Source organism: Akebia trifoliata, chromosome 5 (assembly GCF_017979445.1).
Source record: "Akebia trifoliata isolate Shusen 1 chromosome 5, ASM1797944v1, whole genome shotgun sequence".
NCBI classification, from domain to species: domain Eukaryota; kingdom Viridiplantae; phylum Streptophyta; class Magnoliopsida; order Ranunculales; family Lardizabalaceae; genus Akebia; species Akebia trifoliata.
In genome coordinates, this window is record NC_141379.1 from 5,869,422 (window position 1) to 5,892,649 (window position 23,228).

The 23,228-nt window shown below is 34.2% G+C and overlaps 1 protein-coding gene across 1 annotated transcript; it reads left to right on the forward strand.

Annotated features, from left to right (window-relative positions):
* Positions 1-12,897: 12,897 nt before the first annotated feature.
* On the forward strand, positions 12,898-21,703 carry LOC147401242 (ATP-dependent 6-phosphofructokinase 5, chloroplastic-like). Its single transcript, XM_086442440.1, has 14 exons — positions 12,898-13,159; positions 14,238-14,592; positions 14,679-14,763; positions 15,898-15,971; positions 16,518-16,629; positions 17,511-17,606; positions 17,700-17,801; positions 17,918-17,992; positions 18,888-19,028; positions 19,157-19,273; positions 19,361-19,465; positions 20,716-20,799; positions 20,978-21,106; positions 21,201-21,703. The coding sequence occupies exons 2-14, from the start codon at positions 14,276-14,278 to the stop codon at positions 21,366-21,368; spliced, it is 1,605 nt and encodes a 534-aa protein (XP_086298566.1). The 5' UTR covers positions 12,898-13,159; positions 14,238-14,275; the 3' UTR covers positions 21,369-21,703.
* Positions 21,704-23,228: the final 1,525 nt, after the last annotated feature.

Genomic DNA, 23,228 nt, shown 5'->3' on the forward strand with positions numbered 1-23,228 from the left:
GTTTATAAAGAGAAAGAAGGAAATTAGTGTTCAATGTAGACTAAACTCACTATGCCTACACACGTGTGGGTTGGATTGGGCCAAAGCATGTGAAACCATGATAAGTTTGGGAGTTCAACTCAAAATCAATTGGCACTGAGTGGAGAGGTCTACGAACTTATAAGGAGAGAGACAAGGCAATGAGTGTCCGATGTTGGACTAAACTCAACACTCAAGAAAGAAAAAAAAAAAAAATAGAATTATGGAAAATGCAAACCCGTGGTTGGAATAATCATTTCTTTATTTCATTCGGGTATCAAATAAGGATCTTGGGAAAATATAACTTTTAGAAATTTGGGAAAATTTTCCTTATAGCTAAGCTAGCCCTATTGCTTTAAAACCAAAATTTAAAACCATGGGCCCTAGTACTCCTAAATCAAAATTTAAGACTAATTAAATTTGATAGGCAAATGGTTTTGTGGAGCCAAGTGGGTCAATTGGTGTTTTGGAGCATGTGGTACAAGAAAACATCCAGGTTTACCGTTTGGTAGATAGTCAACAATCTCTCCTCTGTACAAATAGCAGCCATATATGCTACAATTTTATCTTCTTTTGTTCATTTTAAATATTTTTCCAACGTAAGGTTGATGCGACAGTACAAAGGCCTAGTGGGTACTAAGTTTATTGGGCATTTAATTTACAAGTTTATGTGAATTTGATAAATAATTTTTAAGAAGGGAAGAATATGGCTTTAACTTTGGTGGATGATCATGTTGTGGTTTGTGGAGTTTGATAGTACTAGTGAGCAAAGAGGTACTATTGTAAATCAAATCACGCTTTTACTAGTAGTATGTAAAATCCTAGGTTTCTTAAGGTATTTATATTTTTTAGTTTTGACGAAAAGGTGTAATATGTAATTGTGGGTTTTTTCTTTATAGTGAAATCAGTATGATCCGTGGACATACCTCAATTTTGAGGAAACCATGTAAAATTTGTGTTTCTTTATGTGATTGCATCTTATCTTCTGATTGTTTTTTTATTTGGTTTTTGATTTGATTACACCTATTTTCTTAACTGATCATTTTTATTTATCTATTGTTTTAATTTAAATTTTGTCATGACATATGATGGAATGAGATTATATCAATATCAAAGCAGATGATTGATGCTTCATTGAGGCATGATGCACGGACACTGATTTGAATAAATTGATTGAGAAAGTTGACTATTATAAGAAAACCTTATCTCAAAGCTTAAATGAATCTTGTTCCTCCATTTCACTATGGTCAAAGTTTTCTCAATTAACATGATCGAATTTTAAGCTTGAATTTTGAAAATAAAAATAAACCAACATCCAATAAATGCTCTTGTATTTGTTTTTTTATCAAAAAAGAAAAGAAAAAAAAGAAGATGAACCAATTGAAGAAAACCCCAATGACATGAGTGATAAAATAAACTTAATTAGTAAGGGCCATATAGAATATCTTGTCCTAGTCTCCCAAATGAACCAAATATAGTGAACACTGCATTGGCAATCAAGGAATGTGTTCCAAGGTGTTAACTTGCAAAGTTGATTAAAGTCTATAAGTGTTGATACCACAACCTGAATTCAAAACTCACCTGCATCAACTTCTTTCTAATTACCAACTCACTTGATTATAAAAATTAAAAAAAAGGCCAGATAATGTGTTTCAATACTATATTTTTCATTCTTTCATTGCTCTATAATTTTATTTTTACAGGCAATTGTGCGTTTTTCACAGCGAGATAATTGATCCATTTGGAGGACAACATTGATATAACAACTTCCCCTAGCCAATATGATTGATTTCGATGTAATCTATTAGGATAGAAAGAGGTGGGGTGTCGATTCCCCTGGCCCTCCTTGTCTCCTTGTCCGGATTTTCTTTCCACACGAAGTCTTGACAATTCAATCAAGAAAAATACAACAACAAAAAAAAAAAAAATCATATTCGCTCGCCATATCATTTGTCAAATCTAAGCTCTCATTTTCGAAAGCCAACATAGTCCTGTGATTCCATAAACACCAAAAAGAGTAGGAGTCTTTTATAGGGTGGGCTCCATACATGGCCACAAAATACATATTCTTCCGGAAATTCACAGCTCTTTTCACACTCAAACTAATCAACTTCATTACAAATTATCATTTGGAGTGAGTTTTACAATACTATTTATTGTCAAATAGTTCAAATACATTCATGTACAACATAACAAAAATAAAATGTAAGATCCAGTGATGTTGGACACAAACAGTCCAATTCCATTAAGTTTAATTGACCAACTTTTATCTGTTGGATTCAAGCACGTCTAAAAATTGGCTCTATACTAATACATTAGTAAGTTCCAAGCCGGAAACATTAAACTTTTATGCATTTGTATACTATTGGTGAACCACATATATATATTTTTATGATGAGGGTTTCCGAACTTACGTCTATCTAGAGGAATCAAAAGAGCCAGGTTCGGAGCCAAGGTATATGAGTTCCTTCCTCGGGCACGTGCAACGCCCAAACATCACTTGCACCAGGTAAGTGAGGGTGCACCCTCATGGTTGGCCCCCGAGGAAATATTGCTCATACTGGATATCAAACTCACAACCTACGGATTAGTACTGCTTATTGGATCCAAAATTTCCATTGAACCACCCTGTCGGGATTAGCAAACCACATATTATCGTGTCATGGGCCAAATTGAGTGCCATATGGCATGCAAAGGCAAACATGGAATGGCGGCAGACATTTTGTGTGTCAAACAGAATTTGATACTATAATTATTACCCCATATTGTATTTTGTGTAGGAGAAGTTATAGTGTCTTGTCATTTCTAATCAAGTAACCAGTGAAATTTGATTATTTTCTTAGGTGATGAGTCACTCATCTCGTGGGTTGTTGGTCATAGAAGTACACACATCTTGGACCACAGAAGAACCTTTAATCTCCAGAGCATTTCACCAAGTGATTTATAAGAAAATTGATAAATTAAGTTAGATATATAGAGTTTTTAAGAGATCAAGTAAGAATAATGGACTTTGATCACTTCATTCTCATCATGAAATTAATATGGATTGCTGAAAGTCACTCCTCTTAGAACTTAATACTTCATTCATATTTATGATTTTGAGGCTTAAATTTGATGCAATCTATAGTTTCTGTGCACTATTGCCTCTCTTCCCAGCACCTATATAACCCCACAGAAGAAAAAGGAAAAATAGTGCTCATGAAGCCAATTTACTGGCATAATGGGCTTGTATAATAGTTTCCTTTGAAATGGAGTTTTCCCCTTGTGGATATGAATCCCATGTATTATTTTCAGCTAAAAAGTGGTGAGCTTGTGTGGAAATTTTGATTATGCAATGTTTTTTTGCTTTGGCGGGCCGCATGTGACATCCCACCTGACACGTGTACAACAATAATAGACATCTTTTAGTGGAAGGACATAAAATTTCAAAGGCATAACTTGGGGAGCAAACCCAATCAACTTTACCAACTTCGCTAACCTGTGGTGGTTTGGTAGCAATGTTAGGTGCATTATATTTAGGTTAGGTAACTTGAGCAATGTGGCTACTAAAGAGTCAGATTTTTATTACTTAGACACAAATAGAAGAGAATCTTTTGAACTAAATAGTCCATGTAAACCCTCTAGTAAATAATACGGATCATTTAAGTCCTACTTAATAAAATATTAGTCTATTAAGGATCTTTTGAAAAAAATTTCAAGGAAAATATCTGAAATACCCTTTTAATAATTTTACAAGGTGGTTTTATCTAAAAATGTACCGAGTCAAATAAAAAACTTGTTCAATTTATTTGATTATTTATTTGAAAAATAAAAATAATTTATTTATTTATTAAAAATTATTCATGAATTCAATATAATCTTATTTGACTTAACTTGCTAATTTTTGAATTGAATCAATTCGATGAATATTCAAGTGAATTTTAAAATCACGTTTTAACTATTTAAATTATTTTATATTTTAATAAATATAATATATGTAGTGTAGACACCCGAATTTGAGCGGGCCCTCGACGTAAGATGCCCCCAAAAATCGAAAATTGGAATGGGCCCTGAAGCCCAAACCTACACGAAATCCAATACGTTTCAATTAATAAATGTTCGAGGCCATTCACGGGCCCATGGACCCGCACACCTCACCACGCTCTCAAAAGCCATCCAACTCAAGCCCAATTCAACATAAACCCAACTCAACACTATTCTATCCAAGCCCACAACCCTACCCAATCCATTATCCAGTACGAAAGCCCAAAGCCTAATCCAGGACCCAAACGCAATCTAACCCAGCAGCAGCTCATCAAACCAATCACCAAGAGATGACACAGGGCATCAGCGCCGGCCACCGCCCGCAGCGAAGCAACTCAACCCATAACCCGACCCTAACCTAACCGATCCCCCAGCCGCGCAGCATCACAACCCACAACGCAACCCAGGCCCGATACACCCTAACCTAGCCCGCAGGGGGAACCACCCACAGCACAACCCAGAGCGAGCCATCACTGGCCTTAAAACACGCCCAGAAAAGCACCTCAACCCATACCTCAACCCAGACTTCCCATACTCGGCTCTCGAAGCATCGAACCACCATCACCAAGCAACCAATCTCTCCAGCGCTCCATTTGCCACAGGCAGCAGCCCTTCAAGCCTCTCAAAATCAAACCAATCACCACTCAGCTCTCCAAATCAAACACCATACTTCTTCAACCAGCTCAACACTCTTGCGCGAAACAACGCCTTACACCACCACTCCTCCCATCAACCAGCACTCATCTCATCCCACCAAACACTCTACCCAAATGGATTTGGGTAAGATCCAAACCATTGGGTTAAAACACAACCCATTTCCATCATTACAAAAATACCCTCATTCTCATCTCAAATTTCATACCCTTTTCCTCTAACACCCATGCCATTATCCACCATTCTAAACCCTCACCCTATTATACCCCTAAAATACATCCCAACTTCTATAAAAACCCCTCCATTCTCTTCCTACACTACCTAATGAAAACTTGATAAAAAAATCCTCCACAATCAAAATTCTCTACTCTACTCTCAACACCTCACCCTCAACTCAACTCACTCTCCTACAACTTCAAGCAAGTCCGAGCCAACTCAAAGGAAGGTCAAAGGAAATCAAGGAAGGGTCAAGGTGGGTTCAACAAAAGGAACACCCCCTCTACATCCCCTCTTCTACTTCCCCTTTTCCCACACTTTGCACACACCACAATGATTTGAGTCCTTCAAGGGCCCCTTTTTCAATAAGGGTGCCCTCAATGGACTAAATCTATATCAAAGCCCCTCATACTTGAGGGCACACCTCAAACCAATTTCGATTTTATTTTCTTTTATTTTAAAAATGGCCGAATCCGAGGTTACCACATTACGTGGATGGAGTAGGGTGCCTAACACCTTCCCTACTCCATAAATGGACCCCCTTACCTTCGAATCAAAGGTTGGACCATACACCTTATCTTACGAGAGTCAACAAAAAATGGCAAAATGACATGATTTTTCAAAAAATATAAATCCGGGTGACCATTCACACCCCTTTACCAATTTGAATGGTGGCGACTCCAAAACACCCCAAAGTGGAGGGATGTTTGAAAAACATTCGAAACCCCGTGTCCACATGTAGACTAAATCAATTTGATGATGATTGCCATATTCATCTCCATCATCATCATTATCATCATCATCATTGTTGTAGTTATCATCATCTATGTGAATAAGATTACGAGTTTTGAGAAGAGAAAATAAGGATTTTTTATTTTTTATTTATTTTTAGTTTAGATCTTTTTTTCATTGATCTAAAAGAGATAATCATGGTCAAGGAGCATGTCATTGATTTTAAAACATAGGAATACCTCAAATAAACATGTTTCTTAAACCTAAAAAATAGTTGAATAGGTAATTATGACATTTTGGCTTCAAAAATTCATTTTAGACTAATATTTGATAAAGTGAGTAAGTCCATATTTTTTTTAAATAAGACTTTTTGGTACATATTTTCAAAAAATAGGTCTTTGCGGTCCCAAATATTTACTTGACAAATACTTCTTCATTGTTTGAGTACATTATGGAAAATTGCATTGTAAATCTCTTTGTACTCTTTCATTTAAATTGCGTCCTAGGTAGTGTTTGTTTGCGCTATTTTTCAGCGCTTATTGCTGAAAAAAATTTAATTCAGTACTTTTTGTCAAAATAGCGCTTTTGTTTACTCTATATTTTTAGCGCTTATTGCTGAAAATAAGTGAAAAAAATTCAGCACTATTTTAATGTTGAAAAAAAGTGCTGAAGCGGTAAGCACTTCATTTTTTTCGACACGGACAAGTATGCCCTTATTCTTAAAATGATATTACCTCTTATATCTCATGGATAAGTATATAAGCACCCTAAAAATTAATAAACACACCATGTCTAAATTATTTTGTCTTATATGGGTTAAATTTTTTGGAATGAATTGATTTTTGGTGAGAATGATCTCCTCATTAATATATAAGCACCCCACAAATTAATAAACCCACACCATGGCTAAATTATTTTATCTTATATGGGTTAAAAGTTTTGGAATAAGTTAATTTTTGATGAGGATGATCTCTACAATGAGGAGATCATCTTCACAAAAAATCAGCACATTCTGAAACTTCTAACTCTATCAAAACAAGTTCAAGAACCGTAAATCGTCTTTTTTTTTTTTGAAAACTATTTTTGACGAGTTAGAAGTTTCTAAATGGATTGATTTTTTATGAGGATGATCTCTAGACCATATGGACCATCCTCACTAAAAATTTGCTCATTCTAAAAACTTTAACCCATATAAAACAAAAAAAATTGACTATGGCGTGGGTTGCCCTTATTAATTCATAGGGTGCTTTTATAATTATACATATTTTATTTCCATCGAAAATTATTCATCCAAAATTAAGTTTTTTTAATGTTGATTTCAAATTTTCGTAACTTGTATGACATTATTATTTTTAATTTGAAATTTGTGGGCTTTTATAAATAGAAATTATTATTTATAAATTGAAGATTTGAGTATTATTTATTATTTAAAAATGAATTGTATTTTAATTTTATAAGAAATAATATATTTTATTGTGTTTGATAAGAAATAGGCATTTGAAACATGCAAACAATGTATAATATGATTGTAAGGGTAACAAAGACAATTTACCAGCTTTAGCAATGTTTAACAAACATGATTCAGCATCTAAACAAACAACTTTTTCAGCACTTAAATTCAGCGCTTATAAGTTTCAGCGCTTAATGCTATTCAGCACTTATTTTTTTTCAGTTTAACAAAAAGCACCCTAGTGTATTTTTGTTGTTGTTGTTGTTGTTGTTTATTTTTAGTTTTTTGAATAAGTCCAGTTTTATTAACTTGGTTAGATTTCAAATCTTACAAGGATCGTTGAGCACACCTTGTGGCATCCAAAGACATGATCCGATGCCACCGGGATGTAGAAGGCAAAATTCTATGAATTTCATAAATATATACTTAATAAGATTATTTGTCACCATTAACTTGTAATTTTAAACATGGGGGTTTGGTGGGAGTTCTCAATACCCGTCCATTTTCAAAACCCTGGATCAAGTCCAAAAACAATATATATATATTTTTAATTTGAGTTTTACCATGAAATCTAGTGGGAAATGGTATTGGATTTTGCCAATTTGGTAATCCATTTGTTCGACGATCCTAGGCGAGATTTTAAATCTTACTAAGTTGGTAAGGAAAATATTTCTCATTTTTATAATTAAATTAGAAGGTGGTATGAGCATACACATATGTATCAAAAGGGTTTACTTGTAATTTAAAATACTGGTTAAAGGTTTTTCAAAAATTATATGATAAACAAAATATTTTTGTAGTCTTGAAAACTAACCACCATGATTATAAGATTGTTAATTGCAATTTTATTAGCTTTTTACCAAAATAACATTACTTGTATTAAGTTTAAACGTAAAAATGAAGGAAGTTATGAGATCCAAATTTAGTGCAGTGTGACAAATCTCATGCGTATGGAAAATCAATTTCCTCACTTTTTGTATTTGCTTTACACTCAAACACCCTTAAATTCAAAATTTTCATGCTAAGTAACTTCGTCAAATCAAACCATGTCGTCAATCTATTGTAATGTTGGAGCTATGACAAACAACAAACCTATAAATTCAGTGGAGCTTCTAATGTTTTGTTGCATGTGTTCACCTGTCCATGCATTCTACTAATGGGCTTTATAATGGGGCTTGTGTGAGGATGCCAAGCAGAGGGTGGAGGTAGTGCTTGCCCCACACAGAACTTTGAGATACCAATTAACTCATACTTCATTAGCCCCCACTCCCTCATCTCCCTCTCCAATTCGCTCCAAATTTTGCCCACCCCCCTCAATTTTTTTGAAGATGAAATTGCCTCTTGATTGGCCTTCTCTTATAGACTAATTAGAAATGAATTAAATATCCTTTTCTTCGACTTCCAATAAAAAAATCTCTGAATTTCTCTCTAAAATTATTCATTTTCAAGGTCTTTAAGTGTACCATTAATTACAATTTGCCCCAGTGACAAAAACATTCTAGCTCCGCCCCCAAAGCCAAGCACACATAGGAGGGCGAGCAAAACTATTTTCAGTCATTGAAAAAATTATTTTCTGATAGAGCTAAGAATATAATCAAGATCCTTTTTCTACCCATATACCACCTCCTCTATCATTAATTGTTCCTCTTCTATTTCTTTTCTCTTCTTATGAGGTTCCATTAGGATGCCAAAAACTCTAATGGAACCCAAATTGAACTTCAATGGTTCTATTATTGTTCACTATTGTGCTAGTTAAGTCAGTTGAGGTTTTATTAGGGACCCATCAATCCTATGGAACCCTAATAAGATTTTAATGGAATAATTTGTGTTCCATTAGGTTAATAGCCCTAAAAGACCCGACCAATTCAATTAATGTGTTTGATACCATCTGATTCAATTTTTGATGATTCATAATTTCTATGAATCGTGCTACCTAACAAACAGTACAAGTAGCGTCTATAAGCTCATCCTTCCTAAATTAACATGTGAGCAAGTTTATAGCTTGAACATAGAAGCTTTGATATGGATGGATGGAAGATTATATAAAAAAGAAAATGTAAGTAGTTGGGCTTTTATGATACACACACACACACACAAACACACACACACACACACACACACACACACATGTTAGGGGCCAACACGTTTCGGATTGAGTTGATTTTTTGTGAGGATGATTTCTATGGTGAGGAGATCATCCTCATAAAAAATAAGAAGAAATTGAAAATTTTAAGTTTATCAAAAATGGCTTATAAATTTTTAATAAAAAATCAATGATTCATAATTCTAAATCACTTTTGATGGACTAAGAAGTTTTAGTTTCGACTGATTTTTGGTGATGATGATCTCTTCACCATAGAGATCATTCTCCCTAACAATTAGCTCAATCCAAAACTTTTAAGCCAGATAGGACAAACGTGTTGGCTCCATATTGACTCCCTAACATTGGATGCTTAACCTGACCCATATATATATGGAAAATGTTCAGCACCCTAAGTTTTACCACACACTTTAACAAACGTTTTTTGTCCTACATGGGTTAGAAGTTTTGGAATGAGCTGATTTTTGGTGAGGATGATCTCTATGATTAGAAGATCATCCTCCCCAAAAATCAGCCCATTCCGAAATGTTTAGCCCCATGTTTACAAGTTGAAAAATCGTGGACCGTCCATTTTTTGTAAATCAATTTTGATGGGGTTAGAAGTTTTGGAATGAGCTGATTTTTGGTGAGGATGATCTCCTCACCATAGAGATCATCCTCACCAAAAATCAGCTCATTCCGAAACTTCTAACCCATGAAAGACAAAACGCGTTTGTTAAAGTGTGTGGTAAAACTAAGGGTGGCGAACGGGACCCTATATATATATTATATATACACATTAAATAAATTAGGGTCAATGACCGTAAATACCTATTTTTTTGAAAATATGTACTAAACAGTCTCATCTAAAAAAAAAATATGAACTCTTTAGTACTCACTTTATATTTTTCCTGCAATCAAACATTCCCTAAATGTAAAAAAATATATTTTTTTGATAAATAGAAGGTGACTTGTGCAAATACACATGAATCAAACAAACTTATTTGTAATTTAAAATATTGATTAAAGGGATTTTGAAGATTACATTATAAAAATGATATTTTGTAATTTTGAAAATTAGTCACATGATTATATGGTATTATGTTGAATTTTTTTGATTTTTTACCAAAATGACTTCGATTATATTAATTTTTTTTGCTTTTGTGAGCCTCATGCACCATCCTACCTTGTCTTATGACCACTTTGATTATATTAATAGAAGTGAGGGCATTTATGGCCACTAAAATTTTGGTGTCGAACCACTTTTACTCCACCTTCTTTCATTTTAATAGTAAAGATATATAAGACCATTTTAATTAAAATAAGTATATGTTAACCTGAGATATAGACATAATGTGCAAGATAATTTTTATAATTTAAAAACTAATAAATTTTGATAAATTATTTCCAATCATCCACCTAGTGACTGATTTATAGTGGGGGCACTTGCCCCCACAAATTTAAAAAAGATCACATTGTCCTCTTGATAATTTGATATATTTTGAGTTTTCCCCCATGTTGGCCCCAGGAAATTTTTGGCAGTTGCCGAACCCCCATTGAAGATATTACTTCTTGACTTAGGTCTTCCTCTCATAGATTACTTAAAAATGACCTAAGTGTCATTTTCTTCAGTCTCTAACAAAAAGTTCTAGAATTTTCTCTCAAAACCACACATCTTCATGTCCTTCAACCTTACCAGGCAACTATAGTTTGCCCCTCCATATGAAGATCCTAACTCCGCCCCGCATGTACACTTTTCTCATCATTCTAATAATAAAGATGTTTGATCATTTTGGGAGGATCGTGTTTATAATGTCCAAAAGGTATAATATAAGTTCGAGTATAATTCAGTATGGACATGAAATATATAGAAAATTATTTTTGTCAAATAAAAGGGGGGCGGGGGGAGATGAACAAATGTAATGAAGCTATGTTCAAGCTTTTTAATTTTTCACTTTAAAATTTTGAGACTAAAATTTTTAACATAACCAAAATGGGTAAATAAGTTATGTACAAATAAATCTGTATAATTTTGGGGCAGCAAAAAGTATTGTAGCACATCAAATACAAGAAAAGTTAGACTACAATGCACGCATTATTGCTTTTCTCAAAAGTTTACATTTTTTTCTTTCATACCTTTGAATCGAGGTACTGTAGCAAATCATATGCTTTATAAAGATATATTCCCACATAAAAGTATGTAAATTTTACTGTAACTAAACCAAGCATTCCACCCTTAGTACCAGTTAAAGGGATTTGGTCCATTGATATCATGATTTTAAAACTCAGTTTTGCATCTTGTCTTGTCTTGTCCATGCTTGATATCGAGTTGATTCGGGCGATACGTCTCGTCTCGTTCGACATTGAGACAAGGGATTTTAATCATTTAAAAAACCTTAAAATTTTGAGAAGAAGATGAAGGTTTTTTTTATCCCATTTGGATTCAAACCCTTTGTTCTCTAGTTTTTCCGGTTCACTTGGTTTACGAGAGGAGCAAAACTTGACTTGGAGGTGAAATGATAGAGTTTCAATCATGAAAACTAGTAAAAGTCGTTCGTTTTGGATATTTCAGACGAATGTAATGAAGTTTTGTTCAAGCTTTTTAATTTTTCACTTTAAAATTTTGAGACTAAAAAATTTAACATAATCAAAATGGGTAAATAAATTATGTACAAATAAATTCGTATAATTTTGGGACAACAAAAAGTATTATACCACATCAAATACAGGAAAGTTAGAGTACAATGCACGCATTAATACTTTTCTCAAAAGTTTTCATTTTTTTTTCTTTCATACCTTTGAATCAAGGTACTTTAGCAAATCATATGCTTTATAAAGATTTATTCCTACATAAAAAGTATGTAAATTTTACTGTAACTAAACCAGACATTCCACCCTTAGCTCCGGTTAAAGGGATTTGGACCATTGATATCATGATTTTAAAACTTGATTTTGCGTCTTGCCTTGTCCATGCCTGATATCGAGTTGATTCGGACGATACGTCTCGTCTCATTTCGACATTGAGACAATGGATTTTAATCATTTAAAAAATCTGAAAATTTTGAGAAGAAGATGAAGTTTTTTTTATCCCATTTGGATTCAAACTTTTTGTTCTTTGGTTTTTCCGGTTCACTTGGTTCAAGAGATGAACAAAACTTGACTTAGGGGTGAAATGATATGGTTTCAATCATGAAAACTAGTAAAAATCGTTCGTTTCGAATATTTCAGACGAGATTTTCTATATCTTATTCGAGACGTATCGTTCATCTCATGAGATTTTACAAACATTAAAAAACCTTCTCCATCTGTATCGTCTATGCCTAATATTGAGACGAATCAGGTGATACATCTCAGTCTCGGATGAGTTTTGAAATCACGATTGATATATGGGATTTGATCCGGGTTCACATTGATGTATGGGTTCGTCGGGTCTAGTTTCGGATCCGGATCTGGATCGATACCTTAAACCATTGTACCGCTCCAACTAAAGACGCGCGAGTTCGTAAGAAAAAAGTACAAAGGGCGCGTGAACAACGTGCAAACCGTTTCCCAAATAACTTTCCCGCTTTCCCACCAATAAAAACAAGACTTATATCATGAGCGTTCATCGTCCACGAATATACTGTTATAATCTCGAAGAATATCAGCGGTCTTGATTAACAGAGATGTCGTGTTTCCATTCTCGTAGAAGTACTAAAGCGAGACTTTCCTTTGTTCCAAATAAGCCGGAGTTTTCATAGAGAGTAGTGTTTGACCAAAGAGGAGTCCAACTCCTTTTTGGTCTATTTTCAACTTTAGACAGTGCCGCCTGTTAAAATATCCAATAGGAACCGAAACACAAGCGGAGAGTTCAAAGTCAAATTCGTCTGCTACTCATCTCTGTTTCTATCTTCGACTAATTAACAATTTTTTTTAATCTCGAATTCTTGTTTGATTCGATCGATTCTTCTGTTGCTGATTCACATCGATTCTTCGCAACCGATCAGGTATTGTGCAGTAGTTCCAATTCGATCAATTCTTCATCCTCTGTTTCAATTGTTGTTTCTTTTTTTTCTGGAATCTGGAGTATATGTGACGTGAGTTCGATTTTCACTCAATTTAGTGTTGTTTGATTAGATATTTCATATTTCTCATCTGTAAGGATCTATCGCTGGAGGTCAATTTTCTTTACAGCGAAAAAATTCCTTTTTTCTTTTAATTCGAAGAAGTTTGGCTTTAGTTGATAGCAAGAGAACGATTAACATAAATATTTTAATTTAGGAGAAACAATTGAGTGTAAATTTATATGCCTATGTGTTTGTGTTTCAGAAATCAAAAAACGAGCTTTTGCTTAATTTCAAATTTCTCGTCGCTTCTATTGATGACTAAACTGTTCCATAAACTCATGTTCCTCTGTAAATTACGATTTTAAGTCAATATTCAAGCCGTACAACTAGCGTAATTACATTGGAGACAAGTAATTAATTGAGAAAATTCCAAAAACATGCACAACTTTTGTTATAATTCCCATCCGTACACTGTTCATTTTAATTTTGAAAACATGCAAAGCTAGGTTGCAGGGATTTTAAAGTGACGATCTTGCTGACAGGAGCGGATCCAGGATTTTGCTCATGTGGGGGCAACCAAGAATAGAAAAAATTTTGTGGGGACAATTAAGAGTGAAAAATAATAATTACGAGGCAACTAAAAGTGGAAAAAAATTTGTTGGGGCAATAGTGGCAGATTTTTTTTATCCGCCGCTAAAATCTGTCGCAATAGCTCATTAATCCATAGACTGAAAATTCTTGTGGGGGTAAGCGCCCCCACTCCAAATCTGCCACTGATTGCTGATAAAAAGTAGTGATATTGCCTGATATTTATTTGTAAAGTGACAATCTTGCTGGTTTATAAAAGTGACGATCTCGCTAAAAGTATGTTTTGGGAATTAAAATGAACAGTGTACTGGAATGGGAATTTTCGCATATTCAATGCATGAAATGGTAATTTAACCTAATTAATTCATTTATGGGAAGATATCTTGAGGTGCTTATGTTTTCTTTTATTCCTTTAACTCCTTTACTGCAGGTTAATTAAGAGACCTGAGTTGTCAGGCCATTTAACAAATGGCCTTTGTTTCCTCAATCAATGGGGTTGGTTTCATCAATCCAAAGCAGCATAGCTTGCATCCAAAGGGATGCAATTCTTGTTTTATCTCTAATTATAATTATTTAAGATTCCAAACCCCAAAAAAACAAACAGACAACAAAAGCTCCTCCTCAATGGTGGTTAGAAGTGCTATAGCAAATCCAGAGATCAATTTCAGTGATCCTGATTGGAAACAACATTTTCAACGTGATTTTGATGAACGGTTCAATTTGCCGCATTTAAGGGATGTGTTCGACTTAAAACCAATCCCCACTACATTCTCTCTCAAAAATAGGTGACCCTTCACATTTGTCTACGTAATATTTGTTTTTTGTATGATGTAACATTATAGTAACTGCTATACCATGTTTGTTGTCACAGAGGTCCTCAAGTAGTAGATGGTGCAAGTGCACCGGTGGAGAGAAAAAATGGCTTTGTAAATGATGAAGATAGGGCACTTTTAAAGGTCTGTTACGTGCTTGAGCAGAATGATTTTTTTCCCCTTCTTTTTAACTCATTGACGACATATTTCTTTCAGATCCAATGTTGTATACAATGTGCTGTTATTACTTTTGGCTGCTTATTACTTTTTTTAAGTTGATTACAACTATGTTTTACCATCCAAACAATGCAGTATAATATGATTTCGTGATATCCAAAGCTATCCCTTTTAATGTCAAATACTCAAATGTAATTACAAAGCTATATTTTCTTTCAATTCCCAATATTGGATGCAACCAAGGATTGAAACTCTAATGACTCAACGATGCTTGAAGTCCTTGCTCACTTGAAATTGGATTGCTTAATCAATCAATCTTATTACATTTCAGACTTCAGCTTTGAAACATTGAAGAAAATGAAATATTGGTGCTAGCTACAATAAACTAGACGACCCACAAAAAAAAACAATAAATTAGAAAACACAAACTATCATCATGTGCATTAACTAAAAAATATGTGTATTTGTTGCGTGATAAGTATCAGCTCACCAAGTTCAGTAATATGTATTTGTTGTCTCTGATATTCTCTAAGATTCCAGTTTATGAACTGACAGGTGGGAGAAAGATATGTCAAGACTGAAGACTTGCCATTAATTTTAATGTAAATCTGTAATTGGAACAAATTAAAAAGCAATTTCACATTTCTCAAATAGACATAGATTGCATATAGCAATAATTGGATATCACAAGAATCAATCAACACAGTTTTATTCATGTAATCATATGCTATGGTGATGTGAAAACCTCATTAGAAGACACATTGGCATGTAAAAGATTTTGCAGCTCAGAGGAAGCATTACATTTGTATTGATCACCATGTACAAGATCTTTTTAATGGTTTTACTGCTTTTGATATTGCTATTCCAGGAAGCATTCTTGTTGTTAACTGGGGTTGCTTTCTTGCTTTTATAAGAAGTTATTGGTTGTTTGTTAGGATTGTATAGGCCATGCACTATCTTTGATTTGACCTTTTCAAATATCTCCTACCTTTTTTATTTATTTATTTGGTGGTCTTTGCCAGATCTCCTTGATAAATGGTTACATTTAAGCATAAAATTAAATTGTTTGGTACCATATTATCTGCTTGTGGTTTTTATCAGGTCATCAAGTATTCTTCACCAACTTCTGCTGGAGCTGAGTGCATTGATCCTGATTGTAGCTGGGTCGAGCAATGGTTTGGTCTTCTTCTGTTCTCCTTCTCTCTATTCTTTTTTTTCCCCCTTTTGATATTGTATGTTGAAGAATCACTTTACATTGATGGTTATGTCCTTGTTAATTGTTTCTTTTTTTATGATTTCAGTATTTATTAATCAGGAAAATAGTCTTTCTTTGCATGGTTTAGATGGTTTTTCAAGCATTACTAATTATTTTACAAAATTCTGTTGATATTTTAAAGGCCACACTTTCTATGAAATTGGCTTGATAAATGATGAGCATACAATGTATTATATAGCCTTTTCTTTTAATTTAGGTTGAAGTGTATGACAACCCAAGTCAAAAGTAACGTATGTTTCTTCATAAGGGCATATGGTGCCTGCCATGGATTTTCCTTTTCTATGATTTTGGTTTAATCAGTATATAGTGTGTAAAGTAATGCTTTTCTTTTTGTTGTTGATTTGGGTTGAAATGTGGGACACTCTCACTAGAGTGTAGATGCTTTACTATCACGGGTATCCTTGCTAGTAATTCTGTTATTGACTACTCATTTTCATCTTACCAGGGTGCATCGTGCGGGGCCACGTAAGCAGATATACTTTGAACCTGGGAAAGTCAAAGCTGGAATTGTTACTTGTGGAGGACTGTGTCCTGGTCTTAATGATGTCATCAGACAGGTTAGCGAGCTTATAAATATTGACAGTATAGTGTTCTTTTGCGAGGTAGTAGTGTATCCTTGTGTATTCATTTTCAAGTGTCTGATACCTTCAAGCAAATGACTAAATGTATCTTGCTAAGTCATCTGTTCATGTCTCACAATGGAAAATGAAAACCGTTGTTCTGTAACGATACTATGAAAACTTATGTTCATTAATGACAACTATAACAATGAAAAAATATAAGCTACATCTAGTCAGTTAGTGGAACTATTTTTATTTTATTTATTTTTTGGATTTTTGTAATTTCAAACTAGGAGCAAATCATCTGCATGGATCATAGGCCTTTATTTTCTTTCTTTGTAAAAAGGGTGAAGAATTCTGAACCTTGCGTGTCACATTTGTTTACTTTGCCTCCATAAAAGTCCTAGTTGTTAGAAGTAGAAGTCAGTTTAACGGTCTTAAGGTTATAATAGTTCTCACTTTTCATAAGTGACTTTATCTTACGTTGGGTGACATTTTTGTTGTAACTACACTTCATTGTTGTATAAGTCAACATTGGATTTACCAATATCTTCCCCAGCCCATTCCATCCTCTATAAAGTATACTAAGGTGCCATTTCTTTTCTTGAATTCCACTGTAAGCCAACATGAAAAACACTTGAATGTGCAAGACATTTGATATCTTTTTTATCGGTATAATATATTTGATGGTTATAAGCATGTTTTTCCTTCTCCAAATCTGCATAATTACACATCAGACTTACTGCTTCATATTGTTAGTTGAATGATTTTTTAGTAAGAAACAATAGCCAAATAGTATCGATGTTTTTCTATTTTTGAGTTGTGGCGGTGCAGATATATATGGGTAAAAGATTCTCATACCTTTCATGCTGGTGCAGATAGTTTTTACGCTTGAAATATACGGGGTTAAGAAGATTGTTGGGATCCCATTTGGTTACCGTGGATTTTTTGATCATGGCTTGCCTGAAGTACCGGTAAGAACTGCCTGATTGGGTACATTACACGAAGTCATATTGTTGATGCCATACTTTTTTTCTGAGTCTTGAATTTTTTGTTTCATTTCTCAGCTCTCTCGCCAAGTGGTTCAAAACATTAATCTTAATGGTGGAAGTTTGCTGGGAGTTTCTCGTGGTAGTGCTAGTGTCAGTGACATCGTGGATAGTATTCAGGTAAAATATGGTTGCTACTTAATAATATGATTTGGTTAGCAAAGTGTTATTATTTTCTCTTGTCGTATTTGCATTGAATTGTCAAGTAGTTACACATTGTAAATTGATTATTTTAGGCCAGGGGAATTGATATGCTTTTTATACTTGGTGGGAATGGCACTCATGCAGGAGCAGATGCTATACATAATGAGGTATTTAGATCTTTTTTTTTTCCTGTTCTGTTCACTTCAGAAATGTCATTCTACTCGTTGTTCGTCTCTCTTATACCCTTGTAGGGTCTAAAACATAGACAATTTTCTTCAAAAGGCCTTTTTGTGTCAGATACCCATCTAGGGCATGCCTCTTATGGTTTTCATTAGCTGATTTGTCAGCATGTCTTTGATTTTTTAGGTTACAATGTCTGACACTAAACACGCATTCTACAATAATGATTGCACTGCCATGATAATATGGCATTAGCTGCTGATACTAGGGAAAGAATCCTGTCATTCTCCAATTTGGAACTAAGGGTCTTCCTATTGCTATCATTTTCTCCTTGGGTCATTCATGATGAATATCTTTGAACATTCATTTTCAGGTTAGGGGAAAAAACAGAAAACCATAATAGCTGAATACTTGTAATAGTTTTTGATAGATAGTTAGCTACTATTGGCACCCCAAATTTTACTTATTACACCCCAATTAAAAATAAAGAAAATGAGTGAATGGTTGAGAATAAATAAAAGTTGGGTGCCAATAGAACTCTAACTCTCTCTTTGCTAGATTTATATTTTTTGGGTTTAGGATTTTATATGAGCCTAATCGTAATTGTAAACAACCATTGAAATTTTTTGAACGATTGTTGTAATGATTTGTAATATGGAGATTATAATTTGAGCCAAACATTTGTAACGTTTGAAGAGTGTGTTTTAATCTTTAATTGGGGTGTGATAATAATTGGAGAAATTGGGGTGTTATAAGTAAAAGTTGGGGTGCCAATAGCAGTTCTCTAGGTTATTATTATTATTATTATAAATTTTTGTTAATATGGTTCTTGTTCTATATGATTTTCTAACGTGACCCACATAATACTTCCTTTGCATGCAGTGCCGCAAGAGGAAACTGAAAATATCTGTTGTATGTGTCCCTAAAACAATTGATAATGATATACTTCTAATGGATAAGACATTTGGGTTTGATACGGCCGTTGAAGAAGCTCAGCGAGCAATCAATTCTGCATATATTGAGGTAAGCAAGTGTACCTCATTTACGTAATGCTATTCACCAAGAAACTGTGATCTCTTTTGCCATGTAATGTGCTTGAATCTTCTATTGAGCTCAAGACATGTTCAATGAATTTTATTTGTTTTATTCAGGCACATAGTGCATATCATGGCATTGGCGTGGTAAAATTGATGGGAAGAAGCAGTGGTTTTATTGCCATGCATGCATCACTTTCCAGTGGGCAGATTGATGTGTGTTTGATTCCCGAGGTGTGTAACATTTGTGATATGTACTTCTTTCTTTCTATTTTTCTTTTGTAACCATTACTAGGGGGATAATTTCTTGATGAAGTGTAGGTACTTTTCAATTTAGAGGGGCCTTATGGTGTCTTACAGCATTTAGAGCATCTGATAAAGACTAAAGGATCAGCTGTTGTTTGTGTTGCCGAAGGAGCAGGACAAGTAAGTGAGACCTTTCCTAGTGTTGGTCAATATTGCAACAACGATCATTTATGATCTTTCTTGGTTTGTTAGATTTAACATTATATAAGGTGTATTTCCAATTCAATTAACATAAATGTTCATGGATTCTTACTTGGTGATACTGTGTTACTTATAATTATTTCCTTGGATTTAGATGCACATGTTCAGAGAATCTAAACTGACCCGAAATGAAGTTCCTATGTACTGTGTGTGTGTGCTATCAAAAGGAGAAAATTTGAGAATGCCTACCTTAAACAAAGAAGAATACATGGCAAGAAACTAGAAAACAATGCAAAGCAAATCACCCTTAAACTTCTCTAATTGATCAACCAAAAGAACATGAACCCAAGAATAATATGCTCTCAAGTATTGGCTTTCTAGGTGGCATTAATTAAAAAATTACATAAAAAAAGGAACCACTTACCTCAATCTCGCCACATCTACGAAAAAATTTCTTGATGGAGAAGGTCAGTAGTTTCTAGGGTCTGTGGGTTCTGCTTTAATTTTCTGAAACACAGAGAATATCCTCATTGAGGATTTCTCATCTTAAAAAGAGGATTTCGCATACTGGTTCTGCTGTTGTTGAGTGAATGTTGTTACTCATAAGCTTCTGAACTTGCAAAACCTAGGTGGCATTAATCTGTCCATCTTTCTACTTTTTAGTTTCTCGACTTCATACTTTGGAGTTCAGAACGTAATTGCTAGAGCAGCACATAATTGCATGGATCTTCAACTCAGGCTGTTACTTGGAAGGTTTACAGAGTCATCTCAATAGGAGCAGTATAGGGACAGTAAAACAGGTGTGTTGTATCACACTACAAGGACTTCAATGGAGTCCTGAATGGAATTAACTGACTTGGTCTAAACGTAAATCTAACATTTTGAAGTAACTTTGTTCTTGATAAGCAATGAGAATTTGATAATCTTACAGAGTTTCTCAGTCACACAAATCCCTGGAAAAAGAAAATGTACAGCATGATATATGATAAGCTAAATCCTTCCACCTAAAAACAAAACCATTAAATTGAACATCAGTACATGGTTTGGGATATCTGTATCCATATTAAACATTTGTACATGTCTCAGCATTCATATTTTATATTAATTTGGAGCAATATTTGCATAATTTACATATGAATGTTCACTCTTTACTGTAACCTGGAACTAAATATCTATTGGCTTGGATTGTAGCATTATTCTTTTTTTATTTTTTTATTTTTTAAATCCAGGATTTGCTAGAAAAAAAGACAAATGCAACCGATCCATCTGGGAATGTAATACTCGGAGATATTGGGGTGCACATCCAACAACAGGTTAGGTTACCTCCCTGGTTTATCCCCTCATTAAGCCTTATTTTAAAGATTTGGGGTTCGGCTAAACACGTCTATTCTTCCATTTCAAGGCTGGTTTACTTTCTAATTCCTAGTTTCACAAATTATGTAACTGCTTTGCACCTCTTACATTCAAACATTGATCAACATTTTTTAACAGATCAAAAGACATTTCAAGGAGATTGGTATTCCAGCTGACGTAAAATATATTGATCCAACTTACATGATTCGAGCGTGTCGTGCGAATGCCTCTGATGCTATCCTCTGCACTGTTCTTGGCCAAAATGCTGTAAGTGTTTATCTAATTCCATTGATTCTGTTTATTATGGACGTTGCTTGAGTCGCCTATTTATATAATCTTGAGGCGCGCATGATCCTTGCAGGTCCATGGTGCATTCGCAGGATACAGTGGGATTAGTGTTGGAATATGCAACACTCACTATGTCTACTTACCCATTCCAGAAGTCATCACGTGTCCGAGGCGTGTGGATCCCAATAGTCGAATGTGGCATCGTTGCTTGACGTCCACCGGCCAACCTGACTTCCTTTAAGGCCCCCAAAGAAATCTCTTTTTCTGATTTTCAATTGCAGTGAATCGATTGACAAATAAATCATCGATTCCCCGTTTTTTTTACCCCTTGACATCGCTAAGCACGGGGAGATCTATATTTAACCAATTTCGAGGGAGAGATCATTTGGTGCAACGGACATCAGAGCACAAATAAGGATCGTTTTATAAGTCTAGCAATTTTTATACTTCTTTTAGATTCATATATATATATATATATGTATGTGAAAAAACTGTGGTCGATGGCACAAGAACATGTGGATTCCTTGTGATTGTAAAATTATTACCATTTTGAGTAATAAAATTTCATCCTTCTAATTTGATCTTTACTTTTGATGTTGAAGCCTTTGCAGCTAAATATTTGATGTTAGAAAAGGCAAATTGGTAGACCTAATCTTCTTTATTAATCTTGGTTGATAGAATGACGGTTGTGTGATATCTTGATCGTAAAATCTTCAAAGGAGTTGCTGAAAAATGATAGAACTATTGGGAGTGATCATGATTATTTGTTTGAACTGATCTATGAAAAACAGAAAATATGAATGGCTTACGAACTCTCCCAAATCAGTTAGTGATTAATGTAAAATAAATTGCACATTGAAATTACAAAACTTATTTGCAGGTCATAGAATAATTGTAAGATTGATATCCGCACGTCAATCCCAGAGATCTCGAAGGAGATTTTTGCAGTTTAGTACGATCAATCCAAAAGATCTTCGTTAGGTGAATAACTCCGCAGAGTCAATGGATATCCCATGATTACTGCCTAAAATGCGAGAAACCCTGATTTACGACAAGGGATGATAAATAATATAGTAAATACTATTTAAAGGATCTTTTTTGGAGGGATCAAAGGTCTAATCAGTTTTCTTAGACTAATCCTCTATTTCTCAGACTAATCTTCTATTTCTTTAACTTGAGCGTCAGCGTGACTTGGGTAGGTACCACACCGTCGAGAGAAGAGAGGTGCTCGGAGCAACTTCAGATCAGTGTGACAGAGTCCATCAAAGCCGTCCATCGGATTCTGACCGCACAATATGCATCTTAGCTATTTTATTATAAAGTTTTATCTAATGATGAGTTTGACGTTTGAAAAATCAATAAGTGACAAGGTGGTTTCTTGTTGAAGTGTTAAGCTTGCCATTGGACAGATCTTAAAAAATTACTTGATGACCTGAAATACCTAGACATAAGTTACTTAAAATGCATTTATAATAATAAAGAAATGGACGTTTGGATCAAAAGTTTCACTTTGATTAAGATTGGAGTTTGATAATCTTAGTCAGTATATAACTTTTAATTCAAGTGCCTGTTTTATTATTATTATATACATATTTTGGGTATTCACGTAGATCTGTCCAACAGTGTGTTAGAAGCACCAAGAGATGACCTTGTTGCTTTCAAAATCTTCCAGCACTAAGTATATAACGTTTTTTTATTCTTCAAGCATTGATCTCACCTACAAATTTTACCCAAAGTCCATATATAATAATAGGAAACGAACATTCAAATAATAAATTATAGCTAAATCTTTAAAATCATGACTATATTTGTTCTTCATTGATCATTTTTTTGTTGTTGTTATAAATCATTCAAGAGTCCCATCCAAATCTTTGAAATTATGAGTACATTATTATGCAAATCGTTGGAATGAATTGCAATCCTTGATGAAAAGCTAGATTAAAGGAAAAAAAAAGCTTTATAAATTGTGAATCCAAAATTTAGAGTATATATAAAGGGAATTTTCCCAGATATCTGTTTAGTGGAACCTATCAATCGGTCTCCACCTAAGTATCTAACAAGAGCACATGATCGTGGAATATCTAATTCGATTGGTTTGAAA

Excerpts from the sequence above, each read along its gene's own strand:
- LOC147401242 (XM_086442440.1), top strand. The coding sequence starts at position 14,276 with ATGGCCTTTGTTTCCTCAATCAATGGGGTTGGTTTCATCAATCCAAAG. Across the intron at positions 19,466-20,715 it reads TTGCCGAAGGAGCAGGACAA|GATTTGCTAGAAAAAAAGAC; the intron begins GTAAGTGAGACC and ends TTTTAAATCCAG. Across the intron at positions 21,107-21,200 it reads CTGTTCTTGGCCAAAATGCT|GTCCATGGTGCATTCGCAGG; the intron begins GTAAGTGTTTAT and ends TGATCCTTGCAG.